The 19,514-nt window shown below is 38.5% G+C and overlaps 1 protein-coding gene across 7 annotated transcripts in view; it reads left to right on the top strand.

The window, feature by feature from the left end:
* Positions 1-19,514, top strand: part of DLG2 (discs large MAGUK scaffold protein 2) — a 1,194,846-nt gene that overhangs the window by 867,296 nt on the left and 308,036 nt on the right. For all 7 annotated transcript variants that reach the window (XM_047753849.1, XM_047753843.1, XM_047753842.1 and 4 more), the window contains one exon: positions 3,195-3,297. In XM_047753849.1, the coding sequence (XP_047609805.1) occupies positions 3,195-3,297 (103 nt within the window). The remainder of the gene's footprint in view (positions 1-3,194; positions 3,298-19,514) is intronic.

Genomic DNA, 19,514 nt, shown 5'->3' with positions numbered 1-19,514 from the left:
CATCTTCCCTTACACTTTATTTTTATTAATATTAAAGTATAGTTGATTTACAATGTTGTGCCAATTTCTGCTGTACAGAAAAGTGACTCAGTCATACATGTATATAAATATATATATACACATTCTTTTTCTTTTATTATTTCCCATCATGTTCTATTCCAAGAGACTAGATATAGTTCCCTATGCTATACAGTAGGACCTTATTATATCCATTCTAAATGTAATAGTTTGCATCTACTGACCCCAAACTCCCAGTCCATCCCACTCCTCCCGCCCTTGGCAACCACAAGTCTGTTCTCTATATCTGTGAATCTGTTTCTGTTCTACAGATAGGTTCATTTGTGCCATATTTTAGATTCCACATATAAGTGATATATGGTATTTATCTTTCTCTTTCTGACTTACTTCACTTAATATGATAATCTCTAGGTCCATCCATGTTGCTACAGATAGCATTATTTCATTCTTTTCTATGGCTGAGTAGTATTCCATTGTATATATGTACCACACCTTCTTAAGGTATACTTTAAATCATCTCTAGATTACTTATAATACCTAATACAATGAAAATGCTATGTAAATAGTTGCCAGGCATGTAGAAAATTCAAGTTTTGCTTTTTGGAACACTCTGGATTTTTTTTTCTTTTTGTCTTTTTAGGGCCACACCCATGGAAGTTCCCAGGCCAGGTATCCAATCAGAGCTGTAGCCGTTGGCCTTTGCAAAGCCAGATCCAAGACACATTTGCAGCCTACACCACGGCTCACAGCAATGCCAGATCCTTAACCCAACAAGCAAGGCCAGGGATTGAACCCGTGTGCTCATAAATACAAGTTGGGTTCATTAACTGCTGAACCACAACAGGAACTCCCCTGGAAATTATTTTTTTAATATTTTTAACCCAAGTTTGGTTGAATTTGCCAATGCAGAACCCACACATATGGAGGACTAACTGAATATTAATTGTATTTGTATCTTAATACATTATGCAATGAGATTATGGCCTGATTTTGTTTTCTTCATTATTAGTTTCTGTTTGTTCAGTAAATAAATGATTATTTTTAAAACATACAACAGCAAACTAAAAGAAACAAATGATGCATATACCTTTTAACTTAAGAAGTATGTTTCCAGGGAATTTATTCTACAGAAACACTTTTATAAGTGTTTATATTAGCGAAAAGCTGGACCCAGGCTTAACCACATCAGTAGGGATCCTGTTGAAAAAATATTGGTACATCCATACTAGGCTACTCATTGAAAGATAGAATGATATGAGCGGATATGGGTGATGTCCAAGATACATTGTTAAATGAAAAGCTAAACAAGAACAAGTTATAGAATTGTGTATATGATATGACCCTATCCATATAAATAAGAAGTCAATAATAAGTAGAGAAAGGAACAAATAGAGATAAAGCCATGTGCTTGCACGTGTATGTACCAGATTTCTAAAAAGCATGCATAATAAACTGCTAACAATGGTTAACTCTGGGAGTGAATATGGTGAAGGGACTTTTAACTTTTCTTTTTATACCTTTCTGGAACATAAGAAATTATTATCATAACGACGTTATTTTTTAATAATAAGTTAATTGTTTGACAGAAGAAAGATCATTGGATCCATGTTTGTGCATTCAGCTTCCTGTAGGCAAGAGCCTGGGTCAGTTTATTTTTCCTATCTCTTCCGGCTCTCTGAGTCATACTTGTGAGCTCATCAATTCCTAGACAGTCTCTGAAGACTGTCATTTAACAGATTAAATCTGGAATTTTATAGTTCAAAGGGGCTTTAGACTCAAAGAGCCAAATAGTCCCTTCCCTTGAGGCAGGAGAAAATTGAGGTTCAGAGAGGTGATTGACTGTCACTCAGCTGGTGAGGTGAGGAGTGGCCTGGCAGCCCAGTGAACTTCCTGGTGTTACCATGTATGTAATCAATGCTTTTGGTAAGCAGAGGAAGCCGACCAGGGCTTTCACCAGAATAGAAAGCCAGGAAGTTTACAGAAATAAATAAGGAAACTTAACGAAGTGATGATGAGAGGCCCATCATATGGAATTGAAGGTCACAGATGTTGCAGGCCTGCTAGGGAAACACAGTGGCAACCCCCATCCACCACCCAATGTCACTGTCAGTGAAGATTTATGAGAAGCCAAATAGGATTCTATATTTTACATGTAGATAAGCTGGTCGGTTCTTTCATTCTTCTTCATGGTCCATAACCATCTTCTCTATAAGGAAAAGGAAGCAGAATTCTGGTATCAGTTGTGTAAGTTGGAAAACTGGACTTTCTGTGTATTCAGTTGAATTGGAAAAGCTTCTTAGGGGCTTGTCTTGTTCACCTGTGTCCCCCACCCACCGTCCTTCCTTGGAGCAGACACAGAGTCCTGTCACTGGAAAGGATTCAGTAATTACATTGTGTTGGCTTATACGGAATTGATTCAAGAGAGCTTTTAGCTTTTGCTTCTCATTAAATTTGACTTCAGAGTGATTTTTTTTTTTCCTCTCAGCAGTTTCTGTGCTTATTTTTTAGATGCTCTGTTTCTCTTTTGGCACAAGCCCCAAAATGGGAGTTAGCAAGAGCGACATAAACTCCTGGCATTCTCTATTTCATTTTGTCACAATTCATTCTGGAATTGTACATAAGAAATGGAGCAGTCAAGTTTATTTTGGAACAAGGCTCAGGGCTGTCAAACCAAGCTCAGGATGACAGGCCAGGCATTTGACCAAAGAGAGGGATTTGGCAGGCAGCCAGCCCCATTCCACATGGTCTCCCCAGGATCTCATATGAATATATTATTCTGTCAGCACATACTTGTCTACATATATTACATGTGTCTCTCTTTATTATCCTGTTTTCCTTCTAATTTTGAAGTCTCCTATCTATCTCGGAAATCTAGGGAACTCATAGAAGCATATTACATTACACACACTAAAATCTTGGTGGACATGGGTAGACAAAAATTTCAACCCACTCAGACCATGGCACAAACATCCACGTTAGAAAGTTCATGTCTCAGCTAGCTGAAGTTTTGAATAGCATGGAATTTGCTAAGTTAGCCCTCAAATACCTGGTGATGGGTTTTGAGGCAGGTAACATAATCTTCAATGGCCTCTCCGTTTGGGGAAATTTTTGCCCTCTGTCTATCAGAAAAACATGCCTTATGAAATACCAAATTTCTCCAACTTCCTCTCTTTCAGGTGAACGGCATTGACCTTCGTGGAGCATCCCATGAACAGGCTGCTGCAGCACTAAAAGGGGCTGGACAGACGGTGACGATTATAGCACAATACCAACCTGAAGGTCAGTGAGAACTCAAACTTACAATGTTCTGCTGTTTCTGTGTGAGGGGGTGCTGCGTTTCTGATCACCGGTATTGGTATTAACCAGTCTCTGCCAACAAGATTTTTTAAAACTATCTATGGTGAAAATTTGGTGGTTCATGTCCAGAGAACATGAGGCTTTGTTACTCAATACTCCAAAGAAAACATCTGTCAATTAGAAAGCCTTGTTTGAAAATATGAATTTAAGTGTTCCTATCATGGCTCAGTGGTTAGTAAACCTAACTAGCATCCATGAGGACATGGCCTCGCTCAGTGGGTTAAGGATCCAGCGTTGCCAGTGAGCTGTGGTGTAGGTCGCAGACCCGGCTCAGATCCCGCGTTGCTGTGGCTCTGACATAGGCCCGCAGCTACAGCTCCGATTGGACCCCTAGCCTGGGAACCTCCATATGCTGCGGGTGCAGTCCTAAAAAAACAAAAAGACCAAAAGAAAAAAGAAAATACAAATTTAAATAACAACTGGCATCAGTTTTATTTCATTTATATTCTTACCTGGTGTACACTTTGGGTCAGCAATAGATACTATACAAGCAAGATTTAGGAAGCAAGGTGAAGAGATGTCACCTACAGAAATAGACCGTGACCCAGTAGACCATCTTCTCTTCTTGTGGCATTATGTACTCTTACTAATACTAATGTCGAGTTTCCTGGTGGCCCAGCAGGTTAAGGATCTGGCAATGTCACTGCTGTAGCTCAGGTCACTGCTGCAGTTCAGGTTCGATCTCTGGCCCAGGAACGTCTACATGTGGCAGGCATGGCCAAAAAAATAAAAATGAAAACAAAAAACCCACTAACATGGTTTTTTGGATATCCTTACTTGATGAGTTTTTTATTTTATTTTATTTATTTTATTTTTTATTTTATTTTATTTTTTGTCTCTACTGCCACACTATCCTTGGTTGAAATATACCACTGTAAACCCTGAGACTTGGTGAGATGTCATGAGTTGAATTAGTCAACTGAAACTTGATAAGGTACTCTAAATTGGATTAACCAAACCCTGCTTTTTTCTTTGTTTCAACATCTGTTTCTGTGATCAGAATAAGGCTCAATGAGACACCTAGGATGTTACCTATTATGGAGTTGTCTTATTAAACATATGTGAAGAATGTAGAACTAGACTTTGTACAAAAACAGAGGAAGGTGGTTCTACCTTCAAGAAATGCAGTCAATTGTTTTTGGTCCATGTGGCTAGCAGAAAGGAGTATTGAACAGCTAAACATGAAAGTACAAGATGCCTTCAAGGAAGCACTTCTATGCATGTGGATATAAAGAGCTTCTTTGGCCTTTTCAAATGACTCTTTCTTAACATCAGTTGGTCTCTTGATGTTTGGGAGATTAAGGTTTGAGTTCTTCCTGTGACCTCTTAGATTTTACCATTAATGGTGGCCAACCATGTTTTATGAGACAACAGAAAAAAACATTCTGCTGTGTATGTTTTGGTATGTTACTTTCACTTAGCCTGACCTTAGAATTAGAATTTGCAATTAAGTTATACCAAAAAAAAGTATGAAATGTTTTCTTCTAGCGGCCTAGCCCAGATATGGCCAGAGAGCCATCTGAGAAGTGGAGATATGTGTTTGTCAAAGATGAATAATGACCATACCAAGGAAATATGTTCTCCCCTGACAGTTTTGAGAAGTCCTTCTACTTCTTAAACATTAGTAGACGTGTCTTCTAATAGGAATAAGTAACTCTAAAATTACCCATTGTAAAACAGAAAGTGAAAAGATCTGAGTTAACACATTTGATGAATAAATTCTACTTCATGTAGAGCAAAAACTTGATTCATGAGATTCTTCCATTTTCTTGATAGCTGTTTTCTTTACGTCTCAAACTTCTATGCCCTACATTGTAATATGACACAGGCATGAATGTCCCTGACTGTATTCCCATTTCTGAAAAATTTCATCTCAAACAATTCTGCAGACTGATAAGATGGTCAGAACTTTGTTACACCAATTAGAAGCTCTTGATAGTGAAGACATCCATTCAAATAACCTTGAACAAAATGATTCCAAGCTTTAAAAGTTGCAATAAGGGACAAGTATGTCCTAATTCTATCAGCATAAATCTTCATCGTAAGCTTCCTCACAGCCCTGTTTTCTTTAAGCAATACACTCATTTTGGATACTGTGCTATACTTCATCAAGATGTCTGTTCAAAGCATGTCTTATAAATCATATAAATTGATTTTTAAAGTACTTCTAAAGAAACCTGCACATAACAACAAGTTTAGTGTTTCAAAATGCCAAAGTACAAATCAGATTTACAGAATGACTACCCTATTTTAATAGTCTAACTGCATTCTAATTTGTCATGGCCTTAAATCAGTTGGAAATGTGGTAATGCAACATCAAGCAAAGATTTTCCCGCTTTGCAAATTTAATGTGTAACTGAGCTTTAATTTCACTATTGTTTGAAATGGAAAACTTACTGGATTGTGATTGTTTAGGTCATTGCGGAACATTTAAATTCAACAACATTTAAGTAATGGTGAAAATTTTACCTCTAAAATAACAAGTGAAAAGAAGAGCATGTCATGAGCTTCCTTTAGGAAATTCTCACAAAGTCCCCTTCATTTGTACCGGTATTGTCAGGTATCCATGCTGATGTGAATTTTATTGACGTTTCTTTTGATGTGGTCAAGTACCAGGCTTTTGGTAAATATGTTTTTTCATTTACATTGAATTCTTTTTTTTTTTCGTCTTTTTTTTTTTTGCTGTTTCTTGGGCCGCTCCCGCAGCATATGGAGGTTCCCAGGCTAGGGGTCGAATCAGAGCTGTAGCCACTGGCCTACGCCAGAGCCACAGCAACGCAGGATCCGAGCCACGTCTGCAACCTACACCACAGCTCACGACAACGCTGGATCCTTAACCCACTGAGCAAGGGCAGGGACCGAACCTGCAACCTCATGGTTCCTAGTCGGATTTGTTAACCACTGCGCCATGACGGGAACTCCTACATTGAATTCTTTTATCAGGAATATTCTAGATACCTTGCTCAGTATTACTATATACTCAGAAAAAGAAAACCCCTCCTCTACTTCCATTCCAGGTCTTTGTCTTCAAGGATTTTTTTTTTTTTTGTCTTATTGAGGAGAAATGACTTAGGTACATTCAATGGAGATCAGTTCCTGTGATCAAAATTTATGATAATGGCACATCTCTAAGGATTATGGAATGTAAGAGAAGGAATAAACCTGCAAGAGCCAGAACAGTGCAAGATTACTTCATGGAAATAGGGAATTGGAACCACACTTTGAAAAATGGGTGGGAATTCTATTCCAGAGAACAGGGAGAAAGAACATCTTGTTAAGCTCATAAGATTGTGAGTTCCAAGCATGCAGATACCAAAAGCTATTTTTTTGTTCACTGATAAATTTATGTTCAGTGTTATATTATAATTGATGTTTCTTAAAAAGTTGTTGACCTAATGAAGAAAAGTCTACCTTTTTTAGTACTTGAGTTTCCCCTTGACAGTAACGGAAGACTGAAGGGATTCATTTTTACTTCTACTTTTTCATTTTTGCTTCAAAGCAAAAATTAAGTGCTAAGCAAGCATGTACTGAAAAATAATAAAACCATTTCCACCTGTGTTTTTCATAGTACTTAGCACATTTTTTGAAATCATGATCAATAGTTTATAATTATCGTCATGTGTCAATAAATGTCTTCCTCGGCAAGCTTCACTGCACAGGGTAAGGCCAAAGTTGTTATACTCGCTTCTGCTTAAAATGAGCTTGGCCCCAGTTGTCTGAATAACTCTATACATCATCAGTCTTATTCAATGTCTAGTTCTAGGTTGTGGGATTGAAGCCAGATTTAAAGAGTCACAAACAAACGATGTTTCTTTCTGGCGGTGTGATTGTGATTCCTTCTTATCATCTTTTTTAATCCAGTTTGAAGCACATGCTTGCTTCGAAATTAACATGTATTCCATTAATAATAGAAAGAACGTAATAGTTATTTTCTCTTTTTTGAAAGGAGCATGTATCTGATACTTTAGGGAAAAATTCTACTTAAGCAATATGGGATATTATGTCTTATAAAAATTTCAATTAGCTGTATTCACTTGGTGAAGTTACTGCAACACTACTTGGAAAAAGGAAACATAATGCCTATCCACCCCCCCTACACACACATACACCACACACACACACACACACACACACACACACACACACACATCCATCTCCTTTGTGACTCCACAATGCCTTACACAAACTCCACAGCTTTCACAATACTGTCCCAGGCAATTTCCATGCCCTTTCCCTACCAATACCCATCACCATCATCTTTTTTCCCTGTCTCTCTGCTGCACAGGACTCCTCCCTGCCCTTGCACTTGGTCCTAAACTGTCATGTTTTCAGGCCTTTGCTTATGTGAGTTCTTCTTCCTGCCCCTGCACTTGGTCCTAAACTGTCATGTTTTCAGGCCTTTGCTTATGTGAGTTCTTCTTCCTGCCCCTGCACTTGGTCCTAAACTGTCATGTTTTCAGGCCTTTGCTTATGTGAGTTCTTCTTCCTGGAATTCCCTTTTTCCCCTTCTACCCATAGAACTCCTACGCATCTTGAAGGCCCCCAGAAGCCCATTTCATGATGAAGCCATCTTTACTCTGCTGAATCATTGCTGACTGATTATTTTTCTGAGCTTCCTAGACCTCCAGTCAGACACCTGGTTTATCTCTTGGCATGAGTTGAATGTTTTTCCATTCTAGTAGGCTTCTAGAGGGCAAGGACCCTCTACCACTCACTTTTATCTCCCATGTTAATTTGTTCAATATGAATATGACTATACTCTCTTAGAGAGTTATCAAATGCATCTCCCCTTATTTCAGAAGTGTACTATAATATCTTTAATGTGTTGACACATATTAATAGCAGATACTTAGGAAATATTTGCTGAGCGAATATCGAATGAATGACCTAAGGTTTTGATATTAGATGCAGAAATGGTAAATGAATCCCTAGATTTGACATTTGGTGTTGATGCTGTTTCTACATGGAGACTTTCTGGGTTTTTCTTATGAAACCTTTAGCAACGCTAGTGGAGAAATTCCCTTCCTCCTACATTGCAGAAGATCTACAGCTATTGCTCTTTAATATAGAACAAAGAAAAGATCATCAAAGCTTTCATTTCTTTTAAAGCTCTGTAACTCAACTTTGACACCATCGATGAATAAAAAAGACATTGATTACAACCTAATTGTACATTTTTCAGAAAGAGTCTGGTTGGGGCAAGTCTTTACAGAATTTGTTGCCTTTTCGCTAATGTAATAGCACCTGTATTTAGTGTGAGATTACTGACTGATGTTGAAATAATAAACCACCAAATATTCGCTAGGAGAATCAAATGAATGATATAAATGTTGGATAAAGCACAAAATGGAGAAAAGTAGCTGCCAAGCTGTCCCCATGAAAGCCACCACCATCTCCTTGCCTTTAACCTGGCTAAGTAGGGGATTGCTGGGAACACTGCAAGGACTTCAGAAGGGCCTCAGGTAGGAAGGAGGAAGTCAGTGGTCCCCATCAGCAAGCAGGGACTTGAGTAGACAGTGGATAGGGACTGATTTTCTCCTCCTTTTGTGCTTGAACAGAATACTTGAGTTCAAAAGGAAAATTCCAAAGGACAGAGTGGATTATTGCCTGAAGACTCATAAGTGTGGTCTGATTTAAGGAATTGTGGCAGAGTGGCCATATTCATTCAGTTAATAGAATTTTTTTTTTTTTTTTTTTTTTGCGCCAAACCGTTATTATGCCTCAGGCAGCATTCTAGGAAAACCATAAAGCAGTGAACCAAAAAGACCCTCTAAGATAAATATAAAATTTTTTTCAGGTGGTAATAAGTAGTATAAATATTAAAAAATAGGTAAAAGTGATAGTGACAGAAATATATAGTGGGTACAGAAGGTCTTGCTAATAAGGTGATATTTCAGCAGAGACATAAAAGGAGTGGCAGAATGGGCTGTGTGGACAGCTGGCGGAAAAGATGAATTATTCTAGAGTTTTCATCTACCAAGTGAGGTTTCTGAACCAGCAGTGTAGATAAGCAACTGAGAGCTTGTTAGAAAGGCACAATCTTGAGCCCCAACCCAGGCTAACTAAATCAGAATCTGCATTTTATCAAGATCCACAGATTACGGAGTTCCCATTGTGGCTCAGTGGTTAATGAACCCAACTGGTATCCATGGGAATGTGGGTTCAATCCCTGGCCTCACTCAGTGGGTTAAGGATCCAGCATTGCCATGAGCTGTGATGTAGGTCGCAAAAGCGGTTTGGATCCCAAATTGCTGTGGCTGTGGTGTAGGCTGGCAGCTACAGCTCTAATTCGACCCCTAGCCTGGGAACCTCCATATGCTGCTGGTGCAGCTCTAAAAAGACAAAGACCAAAAAAAACCACAGATTACTTGTATATACAGTACAGTTTGAGAAGCACTGCTCTAAACACTTAGGGACCTTGCAAAAATTGCCATTTGACACTTTGGGTGAGATTCCCTCTACATAGAGTACTGGGCAAAGTCACATGAGGTTGCTGGTATGTGTCACTCAATGATTGGTCATACCTCAGTGGTATTACTAGGACGATATCAAGCTGCAAGAGGTCTAAATTCATGTGTCACTCACCATTGCTTTGCCTACCCCTCCACTCTAAATATAGATTATCAAGAAAATTCATACACCTTGCTAGTACTCCTCAGTTAGTAACACAATGAACCTGTTCTGGCTTCATTCTCGTTAATTAAGGCCTCCCCTGCAGGTGAATTAAAGAAGCAGTGAGGTGGAATAAGGTCAGATTGAATTCCATCCTCATGGATGGCTCTGTGAACTAAAAACAGTCATTCAGGGAGTTCCCTTGTGGGCAACAGGTTAAGTATCTGGCATCGTCACTGCAACAGCTTGGGTTGTTGCTATGGTATAAGTTTTGATCCCTGGCCTAGAAACTTGTACATGCTACAGACACATGCAGAGGACAAAAAAAAAGTTCATTCAACCATCACTATAAAATATCTTTGAATAACTCACTGTATTTTTAAGCAGAAATTATTTTAAACAACTTTTACTTCATTTAATTGTGTAGCTAATCCAGAAAGAAAGAAAAGTAAATGTTCTTTTTAGCATGAAGTGAAACTCTGATCTTCTTCAGAGTAACAACTCTGAATTAAGTCATCAAGCTTAAACCATTGCAAACCATGGTGCATTTCTTTATGGGGTCAAAGATATGATAGACAAAAGCTTGAAATTAATACTCAGTGTAACTTTGGAAGAATATGGCCACTTTCTATACCTGAAGTTTCTCAGAAATGAGAGTATTTACAACATCCAAGAAACTTACTTGCAATGCAAGCTATATTTCTGTATTTAAATCTTTGTCTACATAGATTTATGCATATGAATGAGCAGCTGTGGATATTGAAATATTTTCTCAGTGCAAATTAACTGCATCTTAAATGCCCAGGCAAGAGTCGTAAGGTCCAGCTGCAGGTCTTACAGAAATTGCATCAGCCTCATCAGGGAACAGATGAGCTTTGGAGTGGAAAGTACTGTATTGTGCAGGACTCTGAACTGCGAAGAGACCAGTACTCTACTGCCCGTGTGACCTTGTAGGAGTCTTAGTTTCTAAGTACCTTTGTAAGTCTCAGTTTTCTCTACCTGGAAAAAAAAAAATAGGATGAGTGAGCTATTATCAGAATAACCCTTCAGTTATTAAATTATAGACTGAAAAACACATGATCCCTGATATCAGGTGGTATTGAAGCATAAATCCCATTACTTGGAATTTTTATCACTAATATAGCATCTTTTGTCTTTGCACTTTTTGCAGGATTTAAGAAGAAATGAATGCACAGTGTAAACTAAATGCATTCTGTGTGGCTTAACTAGAATCATTGAGAAATAGCAATGAAGAGTTGGAGGAATTCTTTAAGACCATCTTGTCCAGCTTCCTCATTGCACAGATGGAGGCGCTGGAATTCAGTCAGCCTCCCGATAGAAAAGCAGTTCAATACGTTAAATGTTGTCATAGCTACTAAAACTGAGGCTAGCCGAGCAGCTAGTAAATTCCTTAATTCTTTTAATTCAATCTAGTAGCTCATGATGGCAAGATGGTTTAAATAGCCCCAAAGAATCACCCAACAAAATTATTATGATCAAATGGACATAAAATTTTTTAAAAAATCCTCATGGTGGGGCGTTCCTGTCGTGGCTCAGTGGAAACCAATCTGACTAGTAACCATGAGGACACAGTTTCCATCCTTGGCCTCACTCAGTGCCATTCGCTGTGGTGTAGGCCAGCGCCTACAGCTCTGATTCAACCCCTAGCCTGGGGAGCTCCATATGCCATGGATTTGGCCCTAAAAAACAAACAAACAAACAAACAAAAATTCTCATGGTGGCTTAGGGCTTTCTCATGTACACAACTTCACTTTCAAAACTCTCTAGCTTGTTACTGTTGTTAATTGCCATTGTTCATGTATCACAGTTAAGTAACATATATGAGAGCTTTAAAAGTATAAACAATTGTTAATTTTTAAAAATAATCACCAATCTTGAAATATTGTTAGTTCAGTAAATAATTCAAATATATCATGATCTTCCTCTTCTTCATCCTAACTTCTTCCTAAAGCACCCTTTATCCATCCGTCCATCCATCATCAATCTGTCCATCTGATAATTGTCTATATTGCCACTTATCAGATTTCTCCAAATATGTTGCATTCAGCCTGTCTTAATTGACCTGGTTGGTATATTCTAATTTTCACCAAAATATTAGGAAGGAAACTTCGTATGACTCTAGAATTCATACTGCTTAGCTGTGTCTTTAAGTACAACCCTCTCACATACATACATATTGCACTAACAGATACTACCACCTCCTTCAACTAGAAATCTCCCAGATGTCTCTTCAATACATCCTTTTCCTGGCCTTCTGCTAGTTACTTTTGTTTTCTCTTCAGCCTACATCTAACACGTAGCACCATAAAATATATCCTAGAAGATGATTCCTGCAAATAGAATCTACAGATTCATGGGAAGTTCTCTCCAGAAACTTTAATAGTTAATGATGTATCTCTTTCTCCATGCAGACACCCCAGTCTAGACCTGGAGAAATGTAATGAAAACAAAGAGGGTACCATTTTCTGCCTCTTAGAAAACTCTCTTGACCTCATTATCTATCCTGGGAATGTAACATTCCAAACTCATATCAAAGGGATAGGTCCTGCCTCCTCCTACTGTATCATCCCATCCACCTTCCCATCCCCATTGCAACTGTCATTCCATAATTAAATATTTTGATATTCATAAATATCATCTCTATGGTCATGTTATATTATTCTGGGGTTCTCTTGGCATCTAGTAACAAAAAGCATTCACTCCTTGGTACTGAAAGAGGCTAAGTAAATCCTTGTGCTCGAGACATTCTGACAGCAAAGAAGATCTCTTAGATCCATACTTGTCTTTCACAACATCCAGATCAAGTAGGTGGAAATAGTCTTAATCTTCTTGAGTAAACAAGGGTTGCAAAAAGGAAAAGCATATTTAACAGATCCTTGTTAAATAACCCTCCTATTTAATACAAAATTTCAGGATGTTAAAGAACTACCTCTATGAAACAAAAAGAAAAATATAAACCAAGATAAATTTAAAATACCTATTAACTTAACTCTATATTCTGGATTCCCAGTCTACTTTGCCATCTCATCTGTTTGAATATCCCCCTATTCAAGCCAATCCTCAAATATAATAATGAGTAATAGGACATCTTTCTTCTCCTTTCCCTAACTCTGTAACCAATGCTTTATTGACCATATCTAAGCTACATCACTTTTCTCAACATTGACTCCGTTGTTTGTTAGTTAAGATGGTTAAAGAGATCATTTTTAAGGCTTTTTCCAGCTAATATTCTGTGAAATTCAGTTTACTGTGTCCTCTAATTAAAACTTGTGATCAAGGAATAATAATCACAAGCAAGTCATTTCTAAATGTTCTCTTTTTATTCTAACACATCTTAAAACGTGGAAATTTTGCTTTCACCTACTTGTGGGAAAGGGAGAAATCTGTATCTGCGTATTTTTCCCTTCCTGTGTTTAATAGGATATGAACCCTCCAATAATAATTTTAAGTTTAATTCAAGTGGAAGCACTTATTGCTTGTGGGGGCTTTCAAGATTAACAACTTATTGTACATGGTCTCTTTGTTTATAGACCCACTGTAGCCTAAATCTTATCTATTTCATAAATTAAATTGTAATTACCAAGCTTACAAATAGACTTACTGAGGCTGAAAGAAAGTAATATGAAAAATCAATTTCAGGAAATCAAGTGCACAGAAAGCTAAAATAGGACTATGTCTTAAATTCTCAGAATCACAGGTTGTAGCAACTTTAGAGTAGAAAAACCGAGCCTAAGTAAATATAAAGTGTGCAATTTTAATATGCTTTATATATTCATAATCCAAGTAGGATTCCTGGTAGACTAAGTCTGTAAGAGGCAAAAGTATCCAAACTGCACTTTGGTTCAGGATAATCTTCTCTTATTCCCTCTTTCCATTTCCTCACATTTAGTTCCCACTGCTAAGGATAATTTGCTTTCTTAATAAAGAGCTGCTGATGCATTATGAAAATTAAGGAATAACAGAACCAAAATTCATTCATTCAATTTTTATTCAGTTAATCTTTATTAAATACTTCCAATGAGTGGCATGCTGCCCTGGACATTGGAGCTAGAATGATGAGCAAAACAGACATGACCTTTCCCTAATGTACCTGCCGTCAGCCAAGTAAAATCGCACTAGTGGGTTACACAAGCTGCTTTATAAGCACTCACAGGCTGTGCTCTAGAAGAAGAAAGGACCTTGGATCTAGACTCTTAACAGTCTAGAAACTCAAGTATACCCTTAGAGGACACCAAACCAGATCAAACCCAAACAAAAAACTAGGTAGAAGATTAAGAGGGCATCCCCCCAAAATAATATTGCCTTTACTCTGAAGGGTGAGTAAGCATTAATTTGTCAAAGCAGAGGAAGGAGTTGTAAGGCAGAGGAAGGGAAGGTATGCAAAGCCACCCACGGAGGAGAGAGGATAGGTGATGCAAGGACTGAAAGCAAACCAGAGAAAGTAGGAGAAACACTTCCTCTGATGGTGGAAGCAGGAGACAGAGGCAGATCCTGCAGGACTCTGTTCTGTATTTGGTTCTTTCTCCTGAAAGCAGCAGTGTTGAAAGGTTTTAAGCAGGAAGCTAACGGAGTCCAGCTTGCTTTTCAAAAAGATGGATCTGGCTGCTGAAGAGAAAACAGGCTAGAGAGCTCTCAAGGGGCTTGTGAAGGACCAGGTGAAAGGCATTCATCAAAGTGGTGGAATCCATGTAGTGGCAGGAGAGGTGGAGAGAAGTAGACAGATTCGGGGCGGGGGAGTAGGTGACAAGACCAATTGACACAACAGATGGGCTGATTAAAATACTTAAATTCATCCCTTTTATTAAACTATGGCAAAGCATTTTTTATTACTGTCAAGGCAAATAAACCCTTCAAGGAAAAGCATATTTTATCCATCATTCTATCCCTGATCCCAGCACAGTGCCCAGCTCAGAGTAGGCATTTAATAAATGGAGACCAAAGGGGAAAAAATAAATGAATGATGCCAATGAGTGAATGTATCTATTTTACAGAGACTCTCTGTTCACTTTTTAATTTTAACAAAAGAAGACCAGAATACTGATAAGAGAAAAAGGAAGGGACAGAGAAAGAGAGATGATTGCAAGAAAGAGAAAAATTAAAACGAGGCTATATGGAGCACTCACTATGGGCCTGACGACATTCTAAAATCTCTGCCTATGTTAGCGTCTTTAAACCTCTGAAATAGTTTCCACTGCTTTGCCCATTTGCTCATTTACAGCTGAGGCAACTGAGACTCGGAAAGCAGAAGTGCTTTTCCCATGTTCAGACAGCTAACCAGTAGGGTAAAAGCAAGATTCAACCTCAGTCCGAAAGACTCCAAAGCAACCCCTGCACTAGACTGCTTCTCACAGAGAGAGAGGAAACGTCACCCATGCTTTCCAGGGAAGAAGGGTTGGAGAGAGAAACGGGAAAGGATGGAAAGGATATGAAGCATCCAAAGAAGGCAAGATGCCATGTACCCGAAGCGCGAGGTAAAGAGGGGACGAAAACGAGTCAGATGGGGAAATAGATGGGAATGTTCAGGTTAGGCAGGGCCACAGGTGGGATCATGGAGTCTAGAAACCAGGTGTGATTAAGAACAGAGACAGGTAGGCCTGTCTTGGAACAGACCCTGGGCTGGGCAGCAGATTCAGGTGAAGAGCATGTATTCTCTTTTTAAAAATCTGGCGTTGTTCTTTTCAGAATATTGGAGTTTGGAGCCTGTGGTTCAGCTCTGAGAATCGTTGTGGCACTAAATTAGCATAAAGGTGGGCAGAGGGCTCATCACTGCTACCTGTGAGGGCTGAAGTGAAAGGCAACCTCTCTGAGCTTGAAATTCTTCACCTTTCACAAAGAGATGATCACATTTACCTTCCGAAGTTTCTGGAAGGATTGGCGGAAATGGATTTAGAATGTCTGGAGTATAGACAGCGGCATAAATGACAGCTAGCATCACAACCCTCAACGACGGGCTTACTTTAGCAGACCCTGGGCCCTTTCTGCTCCAGTCAGAGCCTGGCACTATACTTATCCCCGAAAATTATCCCCAAGAGAGTCCAAGAACCACACAGAATGTGGAAAGCCTTACCGGTAAAGACTTTGTACTGTGTAATCAGATAGATATTGTTTGAATTCCAGCTCTACTATTAACAGCTGTGTGACCTTCAGCAAATCACTTCACCTCTCAGAATGTCATTCTTTAACTGTGAAAAGGGGATTCACAGTCATGACGCAGGGCAATTTGAGCATTAAGAGAATCAATGCATGTAAAATGCTAAGCACTGTTCCTAAAAAATAGCACATCTTCAGAAAGTGATAATTATCATCACAGTGGGAATTCTCAGAAAGGCCAGAAAACTCTATCGTGTGGTTATTATTTGTCAAGAGAGAAGCAGACCCAGAGGGGAAAAGAAACATTAATTTCATTTTTTAAATTTTATAATGGTTTTTATTTTTTCCATTATAGCTGGTTTATAGTGTTTGTCAATTTTCTACTGTACAGCATGTTGACCTGGTTACACATACATGTATACATTCTTGTTTTGCACATTATCATGCTCCATCCTAAGTGACTAGACATAGTTCCCAGTGCTATACAGCTGGATCTCATTACTTATCCATTCCAAAGGCATTAGTTTACATCTATTAACCCCAAAGTCCCAGTCCACCTCACTCCCTCTCCCTCCCCTCCCCCTTGGCAGCCACAAGTCTATTCTCCAAGTCGGTGATTTTCTTTTCTGTGGAAAGTTTCATTTGTGCTGTATATTAGATTCCAAATATAAGTGATATCATATGGTATTTGTCTTTCTCTTTCTGACTTACTTCACTTAGTATGAGAGCCTCTAGTTCCATCCGTGTTGCTGCAAATGGCATTATTTTGTTCTTTTTTATGGCTGAGTAGTATTCCCTTGTGTATATATACCACATCTTCTTAATCCAATCATCTGTTGATGGACATTTCAGTTGTTTCCATGTCTTGGCTATTGTGAATAGTGCTGCAATGAACATGCGGGTGCCTGTGTGAAAAGAAAAGTTAGAAAGGCCTTGGGAGATTGGTTACAGGCTTTTGAGGGATTTCTTTTTTTATGATTTTTATTTTTCCCATTATAGTTGATTTACAGTATTCTGTCAATTTCTACTGTACAGCAAAGTGACTCAGTCATACATATATATACATACATTCCTTTTCTCACATTATCTTCCATCCTGTTCCATCACAAGTGACTGGATATAGTTCCCTGTGCTATACAGCAGGATCTCCTTGCCTATCCACTGCAAATGTAATAGTTGGCATCTATTAAGCCCAGACTCCCAGTCTATCCCACTCCCTCCCCTTTCCCCTCCCCCTTGGCAACCACAAGTCTGTTCTCCAAGTCTATGAGTTTCTTTTCTGTGGAAAGGCTCATTTGTGCTATATAACAGATTTCTTAAAGTAATAAAATTGATGTGGAGGAGTTCCCATAATGGCTCAGTGGTAATGAACCCGACAAGTATCCATGAGGATGTGGGTTTGATCCATGGCCTCGTTCAGTGGGTTAAGGATCTGGTGTTGCTGTGAGCTGTGGTGTAGATCACAGATGCAGCTCCAATTTGACCCCTCGCCTGGGAATTTCTACATGCTGCAGGTATGGCCCTACAAAGAAAGAATTGATATGGAAATAACTACCTGGGTGGGAGTGTCACACTGCTCTCTTGAAGAGTCCCATGGTCTGATGAAGAAATTGCAGGATCAGGGGTCAGGGAATATGGAGAAGAAGACCTGGGTCCCGGCCTCACTTCACTCCACCTGGAGCCAGTGCTGTTTTTCATGTCTCGGATATAGGAAAGATCCTGCTACTTTTAAATCAGTTTTATGCTGTCCTACCAGAGGGCAAGAAAAGCTGTTCAAATTAAGATGTGTATCTGTGTGTGTGGTTAGGATCTTAAAAAGCCACAATCTCAGTTAATTTTTTCACCAGAAGGTGAACTCCATGAGAGCATCAAGTTTTGTCCGTTTTAATCACTGCTGTGTTCTCAAGGCCTAGAACAGTGCCTGGAACACAGTGGGTATTCAGTAAATACTTGTAGAATGAATGAATGAGCTAAACAAATGTTCATGCTTTGTAGTTTCTCTTGAACTGTAGGTGGCAGAGCAAATTCATACCCTCCCTCCCCCGAAAAGCCTATCAGGAGTCATGTTAGTTAACTAGAGCTCCCAAACATTGATTCTGCTTGCCGAAAAAAAATTGTCGATCTATAGGAATAGGTTGTGTGGTCCCCACATGGATTCTGGCATCCCGCTGACCAGGCTGCCAGAAACAAAGGCACTCTCAGTTTTATTTTCTTTGGTTGGTGTGTGAAAACAAAAAATTAAGCAAACCAAATAGACTTTTTTTCCCACTGAATAGTAGCACTGTACATCTTTGTGTCTTGGAAACATTAAATAAAATTTAAAATATTAACTAGCACAGATGTAAGACTTTTTAATTTCTCATCTGAGGTACAGAACAACTCCAAGAGGTGGATAGACAGGTGACATTATTGTCTTAGGAAAGTGAAGCTCAGTGAAGCTACGAGACTTGCCCAAGGTCATGCTGGTAAGTGCCGTCAGCTGAACTTGTACCCAGAGCCTCTGATTCTATTTCTTGTGTTTTTTAAATGGTCTTTAGCATCATACAGTTTTATAACTCTTATATCTAAAATAAGGAGAGTTGAATCATACTAGAATGATCAGGCTTTCCGTAAGTTTGCTAAGTAGACATATTTTGATAAAACATATTTATGCTTTTTAAGGGTGAATGTTTGCTGGTACATCATTTTAACTTTTTAATGGTAATTACATGGGTTCAAAAATCAAAATAATATTAAAACCTGTACACTGAGAAGTCTCATTTCCACTTCATTTCCATTGACCTCATTTCCTTTTGTCATTATAGGCAGCCATTTAATTAATGAGTAACTTATTTAAGTAAAAATTGAAACTAGACCATAGGAATATAGGTAAGTCTTATTTGCAGTGTGTTAAGGGGGGAAAAAATGCTTCACAAGAGAATGCTTAATAGCCTAGAGAATTAAGGGATAAAATTATTTCTTAGTTGGGTTACCATTTACATCTGCTCCTTATACATTAAGATATTTTCTCAAATCAAAAGTAACTTTATAAATATTACATTTTCTTTCAACGTGACTGTTGTAATATCCAGTATGCTCTGTAAATTGCCAAGGGATCACAATTCCTAAAAAAAAAAACCTCCATGCAATTGTTCTTCATTAAATGGCATGATTTTTTTCCTAGAAAAATTTGGAACACAGTATCCTTTAAAGAGGTCACTGGAGTCTGAAGGGATCTTAAATCAGGGTTAAAGCCAGCCCATTCCCTTGAAAATATGCCCAGAGTCACCTAGTTTCATGTAATAGACATTTTCATATAAAGATATTTAATAATCTTTCTTTATTATGGGGTAGTGAATATATAAATCCCCTACATTTAAGGTCACTCAGATGATTCTTTATAAGTGACTGATTTCTCAGTAATGTAAATAATCACA

Source organism: Phacochoerus africanus, chromosome 11 (genome assembly GCF_016906955.1).
Source record: "Phacochoerus africanus isolate WHEZ1 chromosome 11, ROS_Pafr_v1, whole genome shotgun sequence".
In the NCBI taxonomy this organism is placed as follows: Eukaryota; Metazoa; Chordata; class Mammalia; order Artiodactyla; family Suidae; genus Phacochoerus; species Phacochoerus africanus.
Note: the sequence above shows the minus strand (reverse complement) of the source record. Positions and strands in the feature narration are given on the sequence as shown.